The sequence below is a fragment of the Hoplias malabaricus genome, chromosome 3 (assembly GCF_029633855.1).
Source record: "Hoplias malabaricus isolate fHopMal1 chromosome 3, fHopMal1.hap1, whole genome shotgun sequence".
NCBI lineage: Eukaryota > Metazoa > Chordata > Actinopteri > Characiformes > Erythrinidae > Hoplias > Hoplias malabaricus.
In genome coordinates this window covers 2542072-2553540 of record NC_089802.1, presented here as the reverse complement: position 1 = coordinate 2553540, position 11469 = coordinate 2542072, and the positions used below count along the sequence as shown (strand labels likewise).

General features: G+C 43.0%; 1 protein-coding gene across 1 annotated transcript; it reads right to left on the bottom strand.

Annotated features, from left to right (window-relative positions):
• Positions 1–5096: 5096 nt before the first annotated feature.
• On the bottom strand, positions 5097–11046 carry lrit1b (leucine-rich repeat, immunoglobulin-like and transmembrane domains 1b). Its single transcript, XM_066662906.1, has 4 exons — positions 10850–11046; positions 9043–9503; positions 6687–6992; positions 5097–6175 (listed from the first exon to the last, which is right to left on the bottom strand). The coding sequence occupies exons 1-4, from the start codon at positions 11044–11046 to the stop codon at positions 5097–5099; spliced, it is 2043 nt and encodes a 680-aa protein (XP_066519003.1).
• Between the last annotated feature and the right edge of the window lie 423 nt (positions 11047–11469).

Here is an 11469-nt window from a genome sequence, read left to right as displayed (position 1 = left end):
AGACCTTTATTTAGAGCTTGATGTGGTTTGCGAGAAGGGTGGTTTTTTTTTCTGTAAATATCTGCTATATAGGTTACTATCATCGTTAGCCATTAGCAGCTTGTTGTACTTATTTTTCACTTCTAACTTTATTCATTCATTCATTCATTCGTTGTCTTTAAGCACTTATCCAGTTCAGGGCAGCGGTGGGTTCAGAGCCTACTCTGAGTCACTGGGTGCAAGGCTGGAACACACCCTGGAGGGGGCGCCAGTCCTTCACAGGGCTATCTAATTGTATTGTTCGTATAACATAAACAATAGACCAACTAATCAATAAGACATTTGTTGCCAACTGTTTATCTTTTTTAATCAGTCTTGTTGATTAGAGGTTTTGGAACATCTCTGACCGGTTGTGTTCACAAAAGAAGTCAAGAAATGCTGCTTACTCAGGTTTATATAGCCATCCTCTACAAGTTCCTGGGCTGAGTTCTCAATCAAGGCTAAGAGCAGCAGACAGATCCAGATCTATTTCAGCTTCAGATTAGCGTAAGGCCTGCCATCACTGTTCGTCAGCTTAATCTAACTCCAGTTCAATTACGAGTAGTGTGTCAGTCAACATTAGCCAAAACCCTTGTGGCTGACGGCTTACTGGGAGAGATACAGAAATACTACTTCTTACTTTACTGACTTATTTAAATGGAGCTGTTTTCAAAAATGTGTTAGACTAACATTATTATTTATCATTAACAGTGCATCTGATGCCCTACACTATTAACGATTTATTTGTAAGTTTTCATTAAGGAAATTCAACAAAATGGAGTTAAGCAGCTGTGATGAAGCCTTAGAGTCGTGGATGTTTTTCCCATGTCCCTTTCCCATGCTTTGGTTTTCTCTGGTTCTTAGTAGACTGATTGGTTGCGAGAAATTGTCCACTGCTGTGAATGTCCCAGCCACAGACAAACTCACGACCTGGTGAAGGAGAGGTTTGTGTCAGGAAGGGCATCTGGCGGAAAACCTGTGCCAAGTCTAATGTGTGGATTGTAGTGGTCCACTGTGGCGGCCTCTTGTGGGAGCAGCCAAAAGAAAAAGATATTGATTCTAGAATTCTGGAATTCTCAGTTTTCATGCTTTCTATGTCATTGAGATCCTATCATTCATGCTTCTATTCTTATTTTTATTTGAAATCTGCATTTATTTATTTATTTATATTTGCTGGACCACCTCCAGGGCCGTCCTGGAAGAGGCATTTATGCTGACTGACTGACACCTCGGCGGTATTTTACAGAGTAACTTAAGGTGGCACCACTACACCGTCTGTTGTTATTGTTCAGCCATATTTCACATTCCAGTTCATGAATTAAATTTGGAACCGTTCGGCAGTGATCAGAGGTCCTCTTCTCTAGAAAATTTCTTTTTGGGACCTAAAAAATTTGTGTTCAAGGGGTCAGAGAGTTGAGAGCTGAACTGGGGCACACTCGGGCCACCATCCTTTAGCTCCACCTTCCACTAGAGGTGGGCAATACCGGGAGTTTTGGTATCGACCGATACCAAGTAAATACAAGGCCAGTATCGCCGATATTGATACCGATACCGGAATTCTTTGCCATATGCAGCTGTAGAAGCAAAAAGAGGTGCTAGTCCTCGAATGTTGATGAAGCAGGGGGGAAGCAGGGGAAGCAGGGGGGGGGGGTGGGGGGCCCACCCCCACCCGCCTCTCCTCGCAACGTGACTATGCAGGGGGAGGATGCTCTGCGCTGCCTCACACACAGACTTTAGCGGCAGAGCAGTGGGAGAGAAAAAAGTCTTGAGTATCGATCTTTTTCCACGAGTATTGATCAATACCAATACCAGCGTTGGTATCGATATTATTGATATTTGGATCGATCCGCCCACCTCTACCCTCCACCACGGAGCAGCTCAGTGTTTTACTGGAGCCTCCAACAGAAATGTGTTGATCGTTGTTGAGGTAATATTTATCATAGTCTCTTCTTTATGTTTGGAGAATGTTTCTGTGACACAGCCTTTTGTTTTTTACTATGTATTTAACAAACAAAGTAATCTCGTCTGTCCCTATAACGACACGAATACATGGACACACCTCACCGTCACTGACTTTCTGACGAGTGAATTACATCTGTATGGCTTTGTGTTTAACTTTACACCACAACGGGGGAAATCTCCAGATCATTAAAGAGCACCAGAGCGAGGTGTTACTCAAAATAAAGGAGTCTGTGGATTAGTTACAGCACCGTTTTATCAGTCGGACACTTATAGAAATTTAAATCAGTAATAAATAACTAGTTCCCAGTGAGGCCCCGTTCCTTTATCGAGTGTAGATCACTGATAAAATGTTAAGGCACTTGGTTTGAGAAATGTTCAAAAAACTTAAATGTTATCTTGTTGTTTTGCTTTGTTGCTTCTGGTAAAAGAGTTGCTTTAATGTCGTCTCAACACAGTTCTTCAGTTTTGTAGCTTTGTATGAGCAAAAAATAACAGGCTTTCAATGATCACACACACTGTCAGAAACTGACAAGATATTGATATGAAGCACCAAAGCTTCTCTAGTACCTTCCAATGACAAGGGGATATCTGGGGCATTTCCTGTTTTTGAAATGCCACAAACACCTCTGTGACAGTGGCTATATGGCTAATGGCGGTCCGGCTAAACTACACTTGCCTACTTTCTCTTTACTCTTGTATATCTAAGCATATAACTTTAAATACAGAGTGTTTTAGCCCTAAGGTCACGTCAGCGCTCTCAGGAGCATCACGCAAAACATAGTTTTATATTTAGATATTTATATATTGAAATAAGAATGGAAGTGTTGTTGTTAGTGTCTTTATAAGGAATACGTTGAATCAAGGAGTAAGGAAAAGGTAGGTCCTTCTGAGTACACACAGTTCACTGGTTCAGTAAAGTAAAGCTTATTATCCTTAATCTCCCAGTGAGGCCTCAGTGAAGCCACATAAATTTAGATCTGTACAAGCTTTTAATAAACCTCCTAACTGTGAATAGGTGTAAGCCACTGTGCTTTTTCCAAAACTCTGCGCCATAAAGAGTCTTAGACTGTGACACAGCTTCAGAGTCATCTGCACAAACAGGGATTAAAATACAGATAAAATATTCAGACCCTGAATAGTGCTAACACAGTAGTACTACATTTCTGAAATATTCTTCTGAACAATATTCCCCAACAGTTGTCAGTGTTGAGTCTGGTTTGTTCAGCACTGGACCCCACCAGGGTTGTGCCTTGTCTCCACTCCTGTTTGTGAAAACTCCTGTTTTGAGAAAACCATGAACATCTTAATTTTATTCTGTTTTTTATGTGCAAATGATAAATATTTGGAACATATTGATTCATAGAGCTCATATTTGGAAATATATGGAGTTGCAAATACAATTTGTAGTTCAGATGACACAAAAACTGCAAATGGTCAGTCTATAAGGCACAGTAAGAGACGCAGCCTCGAAGTCTAAGAGGATAAGAACTGAAGAGACTGAAAATTAAAATTCCTTGGTTGATATCTAGTTACAACCCATTTCTTCATAAATGTATTTTAAAAAATGAATAGAAAATTGTTTTTTTCAGTCGTTCATACGTCGTCTTTAACCACGTCAGCCTGATCAGGGTCGAGGTGTGTTCAGAGGCTGCCAAGAATTATCGGGCATCACACACTCACCCTGTCACACACTTTCACCCTTGTGGGCAATTTCACACACTCACCCTTTCACTCACACCCTACATGAGGGGGGGGGGCAATCTTATCTGCAAAGGGCTGGTGTGGCTGCTGGTGGCCAGGAGGTCACATGATCAGTGGTTTTAAAATGGCAAAATCAGGACCTTAGATTTCATTAGCATTTATATAAAAATATTTATTCATGCATACGTTTAAAACACATGTTTCAGAAGATTATTTCGAGTTACACATAAGCACTGTTTCAGGTTTGAATCGGAGCACAATAAACTCAGCGCATAAACCGACATGGTAAATATGATGTAAAAAAAAATATTTTTGAATCCATAGTCTATGACTACTCTTCTAGCACTTCTGCACTATACATTGCTAAATACGCACTAGGACACGAGAGGAGAGTTTTCACTTTTTCACTTCTTTTTCTCTCTTTTTCCCTTAAAACCATTGAAACTTCTGATTGGTTCATGGAGCAGGGTGACCCCGCCTACTTTTACACTTCATGCTTGCAGGCTTGTGGAAGTGCAGTTGCTGCTGCGTGAACACGTCAGCAAATCTGGTCCTTTCAATTATAACTCCCCATGAAAGTGATCGTGCACAACAGATCATTTTCATTCAAATGTCATAACAAACACATTCATCTGCAGAAATATGCAAGAAAAGTGCATCACAAGTTAAAAAAAAAGAGGTTCAAAATAATTTAAAACATTGAAAAGTTTATGGTGATAAAATAGTTTCCCTTTTTTGAACAGCACACAATCAGGAACATGATTCAAACTCGCAAGGCTGTGAGGAGACGTAGATAAACTTAATTTATGTTAATGTCTTTGCCCATTCTTAGGCACCTCCAACCTGCCCTAGAGCAGAGGTACGTCTCCAACAAGGCAGAAATGTCCCCATCAGCACCGCACTCAAGGAAAATGCCAGCTTTCTCAGGAATCTCTCATTTCGGCTTAGGCCCTCTGGCTATCAATGCAGTTCGGTGGCTCACTTGTTGGTTCAAAACAAATGTGTTTATAATCCACCAAACCCCTAAGCTTTCAACCATCTACATTGACTTGCATGGTCTTTTGGAGAAGGTTGGGTTGGTGTGCATGGGGTTTAGGGCAGTGGTTCCCAGTCCAGCTGCATAACTATGTTTTCCTTCCTCTAACACATCTGATTCAACTTATCATCTAATTAACAAGCACTTCTCGAGTTGAATTGAATGTGTCAAAGCAGGGAAATCACTAAATATGCAGGTTAAGAGGGACTATGGGACTCCGTGCTAGTCCTGATGACCCATTTCCCTGAACATTTTTTCTAAACACATTTGATTCAGCTTGTGAGCTGGTTAATAAATGTTGAGGCAAGGAATTGAAGAAGGGCAGTGGGTCCCCAGAACTGGTCAAGAACCATTGCTTAAAAGAACTCATTGCCGTGCATTAACAGAAATACTCGTTTGGCTGTCCTTCAGTCCTGGCAGTGGCCTCTGAATCCACACTGGAGCGTGCTGAGAGCAGGCGGTTGGACTCATCCTGATTTAGGCGTGTGAGGTACTCCCCTTCCAGGCCTTTGGCCTTGGTCCCCGGAGAGAGAGTCTCAAAGGTCACATAGGAGTCCTGGATATCCTTAGACTTGCGGCCAAGCAGCTTCTGGATCCGCCTCTTTAGTGCCCCGCAGCAGACGATGAGTGTGAGAGGTACAGCAATGACACAAGCGACAGTGATGACCACCACGTTGATGAGCTTCTGAGTGCCACTGGCGCTGGCTGCCTCGTCTGTGGAGAAGATGACACACTGCTCCTTCTTTGGGATCAGGCCCTTGACACAAACGCAAGCTATGTACTTGGTTTTAGGGACCAGTCCGTCGATAGTAACACGGTTTTTACCAGGTCCAACATTTATGCGCCTCATGTCCCTCTCTCCGAAAACGGCATACAGGACGCTGAAGGATGTAGTGTTGGTGGCAGCTGGTGCTCGCCAGTTTAGGGACACTGTGTTATCTGTGTCTCCGATGACTTTAACAGAGCGTACAACTCTTTTTTCTGGACCCTGCTGCAAGGAGGAGGCGTTTGCTGCCAGGTTGCTCAGCACATCCTTCTCCACCTCAATGAAACGACCATCCGTCCCTGTGCCCGTCTCAGGAGGGGGTGTGTTTTTTAGTACAGAGATTCCATCTGAGACACTGTAACTCTCTATCTCAAAGGATGCTGTTGATTTTGGGCTGTTCAGGGGCTCGATGATCGGGATAGCTGCTGAGCTTGAGGTGGGAGGAACATAGCGAGCGATTAATTTCTCCTGGTATGCTGCCCGGCCAAAGGCTCCGTTCTTCTTACTGCGGCCCTTTTTGGCCACAGTTTCATCTATCAGCCATGTGTCAGAGATGACAAGGGAGATGATGGCATCAGCGCTTCCTACGAAGTTGGTGGCCTTGCAGACGTATTTGCCTGAATCGCGGTAGGATACAGCAGGTACGCTGAGGACTGACCAGATGATGCCCTCTTTTGAGACCTCTTGCTGAACTATAAGAAACAGAATTGGACAGTTAGTAATTGTCAAGCAAGCACAGACTAGGCTCACATAATCCCTAGCAGGACTTTTTCATCAACAGCCATCTTGCTATGTGTTCTTCTTGCTCTATTAGAGCGGATTGCCCAGCCGTTTGTTGTTAAACTGGTTTGAGTAGACAAGGATAAACCATAAACCTAAGCAGGTCATCTCCAGGATAGTTATCTCTTGTATTACATGGGTCACAGCAATGACAGTGGCCAGAGCAGTCAATCTCAAGTAACATTGCCTTGTCCTTGTTAGTGTTTCGTTTGCCCGAACACCCCCATTTCAACTCAGTAAATTTCATGATTATCTGGACTATATATGAAACTGAAATGTGCAGTTTTTGGATACTCCAAGACCTGGGTCCACTGACAAACTGCTCTTTAGATGCTTCTCCAATCAGTCACTGTTACTGTACTGCTACCTACAGTGACCCTAGTTACCAGTAGGGATGAAATATTAAAGGATTACTGAACGTACCTGTTCCATTCATGGCCTTGCCGTCAGCCCGAGACCAGGATAGCTCAGGGATGGGAACCCCAATGGTGCCACAACGGAGCAGGACGTTATTTCCCACCGAGCTGCGGACCCTGGCAACAGCCGTATGGACGCGAGGTGACTGGCACTTTCTGAGCTCTGTGTCTGAGAAGAGGACGCCGGACAGACTCTCAGGCTCGGAGCAGCGCAGCCGAGTGTCAATAAACGCCACGGACGAGGACGGAGACTTCTGGAACTGCACCAGGTCAAACAGGCGGCAGTCACACTGCCATGGGTTATCGTGGAGTCCTGGGGGAAAATAGAGGTATGAGGAATTTAGAACTTGTGATTAACCCTTTAGACTCGAAGGACCCATGGGCAGGGCTGTTTCACACTATGTAGCTATGTTTCATGTAGAGTAGTTATTTACGACTGCATAAAAGCAGTAAGTCTGTAACTTTAAAGGTTGAAGGAGAATAGCTGGTAAGAATGGAAGTCATGTCAGTCTTTGTGCATTCTTCACTGAGAATAACACAAATGACCAGACTTGCTCCAGTGACTGGATCACCTTCAGGTGCCAAGAGGTTTTACTGAACTAGGAAAATCAGCTTTTATTTACAGTACACCACTACAATTCCCTACAGGAGACAATACAGCTCAGCTCTCAGCTCGCAGGTGTCACCGAGTCATTTTAAACTCTTCATTTCTAACCACGTCCACAGCCTGCCAGTGTTTTATTTGATTTTAGTTCATGTTTTTTATGTTTTTGGTCTATTTCAATTGACTTTTTTTATCTTTCTTTTCTTTTATCTTTTCTTTTCTTTTTTTAATTAATAATATTCAAAATAAAAGTAAATTTTTTTTGTTTTTACTGCTGTTTTTCTTATATATATATGTTTCACTCTTATTTATTCATTTGTTATTATCTTATTATTTATTCTTTATTTTTGTCTTATTCTTGGTTTATATTTTTAATTATGTGATTTGTTCTCTTTTACAATTTGTTGCTTGATTTTATGGTCACTTTATTTAAATTATATTAAATATAATATAATATAATATACGTTGGGCGGCACGGTGGTGAAGCAGGTAGGTGTCGCAGTCACACAGCTCCAGGGACCTGGAGGTTGTGGGTTCACTTCACGCTCCGGGTGACTGTCTGTGAGGAGTGTGGTGTGTTCTCCCTGTGTCTGGGTGGGTTTCCTCCGGGTGACTGTCTGTGAGGAGTGTGGTGTGTTCTCCCTGTGTCTGCGTGGGTTTCCTCCGGGTGACTGTCTGTGAGGAGTGTGGTGTGTTCTCTCTGTGTCTGTGTGGGTTTCCTCCGGGTAACTGTCTGTGAGGAGTGTGGTGTGTTCTCCCTGTGTCTGCATGGGTTTCCTCCGGGTGACTGTGAGGAGTGTGGTATGTTCTCTTTGTGTCTGCGTGGGTTTCCTCCGGGTGCTCCGATTTCCTCCCACAGTCCAAAAACACACTTTGGTAGGTGGATTGGCGACTCAAAAATGTCCGTAGGTGTGAGTGTGTTTGTGTGTGTGTGTTGCCCTGCGAAGGACTGGTGCCCCCTCCAGGGTGTATTCCCGCCTTGCGCCCAATTATTCCGAGTAGGCTCTGGACCCACCGTGACCCTGAATTGGATGGGCGGTTACAGATAATGAATGAATGAATGAATAACATACGTTACATTAAAATTAAAATTCATTTAACAAACATTTTTCAATCCGTTTGTTGTAAAATTGTAATGTTTGGCTACATTATAAATAAAGGTTGATTGACTGACTGATGGATTCTGGAGTAAAAGCGAAGGTTCCAGTAAAGATGGTGAATTCTTCTTTGCCTGATGAAGTGGTTCATCAAACGGACACAGAAAGGGTTTATATGGTTCTATGTAGCACCTTTTTGATAAACCCATAAACCATTTTTTCTCCATCCATCTGAAGAACCCTTTGACTTTGCAACTGGTTCAATAGAACAAACGGTTTTATGAGTTCTATTCAGGAACGTAACATGGGATATTGTGGAAGAACCACTAAATCTTTTCAGTAGATGGTTCTGTAAATGACCATTTCTTGAAATGTGTGGGAAATCTGTTAAAACTTAAATAACTAAGTTACTGAAAATCAGAAGAGCTCTTTAGAGGAGGAGGATTTTCCACCTTCACACATTCGATATGTTTGATGGTGGTGGTGGGGGGTGCTGTATCCTCCCTCAACATCCACAGCTGGGGTGTCCTTCTGTGTGTGTGTGTGTCTCACAGCCTCTAATCAGGACTAAATGCAGAGGCACAGTTTTGTTGTGCCACTGTGCAGTGATTATGTTTCACATTTAAAGAACTTCAGAAGCACAGAGGGATGCTAATCCTTACCCAGAATCATCTTGGAGTTTTCAGCGTCTTGTGCCGGTTTGGGAGAGAACCACGTGGTCAGCACGTCGGCGGGGACGGTGGTCAGGCTGTTGCTGGAGAGGTCCAGGTAGGTGAGGTTTTTGATGTAGGCCGTGGCTTCGGCCGGGATGGCTGTGATTTTGTTGTTGTGAAGGTCCAGGAGCCGGAGGTTGGGCATGTCCGTCAGACACTCCCACGGGAAGGAGGTGAGCAGGTTTCCGTCCAGACGAAGCTCGTCCAGAGCGAACAGGCCACGGAAACTGTCCGAGTGCAGCGTGGAGAGGGAGTTGAAGGACATCCACAGGAACTCCAGGCTGCTGAGGTAGCGGAAAGACTCGCTGGAGATGCGGCTGACGGTGGTCTTCTCGATCCTGAGCTTGGACGTGTCCGCGGGGAAGTTGTTGGGGATGAGGGTGATCTCAGGATCATTGCAAAGAACACTCCTACAGATTGAAATCCAGAGATTAGAAAAGAGCTCATGCTGCCAACACACCATACATCATTAAAGGAACACTACATCATTTTTTTTTTACTTTTATTATTAAGTAATTAATAGTTATTAGTAATTCATTTTAGCTTAATTACAGTTTTTGATTTACACGTCGCCGCCAAAACCTTAAATAAAAAACATTCACCATTCAACGTCCTGAACCTAAACCTGAGGAAAACGATATACACCCATCAGCCAAAACATTAAAACCATAGCCTTGTTTCTTCACTCACTTTTCTTCATTACAGGCTGTTGTCCATCTGTTGCTCTGCATACTTTCAGCAGTCAGGACCACCCCAGGGAGTGATTTCACAAAAACTCATATTTTATCGTTAGACATGTGAGTTTGTGTAGCCTGTCAAAAGTTTGGAAACACTTTGAATCCTTCGTAAAGTGAATCTTCCGTCTGTTCATTTTCAATTAAACAATTAGTAGAGGCTCTGTTTACGGCTTCCTCAGCTTTATATGAAGATGAGTTCATTGGACGGTATGAACAGAAGAGTGATATAGACTTTGCCTAAATAATGACTTAAATCTTTTTCAAGAAAATTTATTTTCCTCTTTTTATTTCTACTTTTGATCAATAGAAATGCAGAAATGCTCCAAAAATTGCTTTGAATAATGAATATGATTATGACACAGAAACAGACATGTACACAGTGTAAAGTGTGGATGCTCCTGGATATATATTACACAGTATATTGATTTTCCAGTTCTTGCACAGCACCTGTTTCATCTCTTTATTTATATTTTCAGGTATTAACTGTGAACATGACGAATGAAACCTGTGCAAAAGTGATGGCACATTTTTTCTGTTTTATTTTTTCCCCCATAATGATCTTATTTCAGGAAAAAACAGAAATTGTGGTCAGAAAAATTGTAGAAATGTTTAAGTTAGGGTTAGTTCTCTTTATATAAAAGTCAATAAAGCATAGAACCCTGTCACAGGGTGCCCAAACTTTGCATGAGGCTGTACGATGCGTACACACTGTAAATGTGTATTTAAAAAGACATAGAGAACAGCGTCTGAGCATCTGTGCAGAAGCGTGGAGAAATAAAGAAATGTTTTGTATTATTTTTTCTGATTCCACGCAGAGAGGTCGGACCTGCGCTGACTGCGGCTAACAAGGAAAGAAGATTAATGAGCATTCGCAAGTTAATCCCTACCCTGAACGCACGGGAGGGCAAATCTGAACTGCACATGAATTCTGCCCACACACAGCAGCTGAAACACCACTGTCCTGCAGCTGAGAGTGAGATTTTAAAGCCTGCTCTCTCCTGTATCTGTCTGTGTCTTACCTGGCCTTGGATCCATCACTGAGTTTGTGGTAGAAGCAGCTGCACTGTGCAGGACAGGAGCTGCTCAGAAAAGGAAGGCAACAAAACAGCAGGCAAAAGTACAAACGCACAGTCCCCGGCATCTCTGCTCTAATATATCCCCTCTCCTCCTGCTCGATCCTGGGGTGAAAACCTGGAGAAATCCCCCAGGAGCGCATTAGTGGAGCCCCTTCTGCAGCGGAGGCAGCATCCCTGTGATCCTCTCTCCCGGCTGCTGTAGTCCATACTGGACAGCCTTCGCCCAATCCCCAGATAAAAAGGATAGAGCAGGATTAGAGAAAGGACTTGGGTTATTTTCATTACACGATTATTTCCTTCCTGGAAGCTCATAGGCTGCATGCTTGCCTTTTGTTTATGTGCATTTAGAGCTGGCTCTTTTGATTGGGCGGTTAATTATAGACTGGACTGGGCAGGGGTTGTGTGAGAGTGTTATTGTCATTTAAAGATCAGGAGCAGGTGTTTACTGAGGGACACCAGGTCGATGAACACCACCCTTAAAAGGGCTTAAAAAAGACAATAGATCAATGGCAGGAAAGTTATTGTTATAAATATGTTCACGCGGACACTGCGGACTGAGGCAG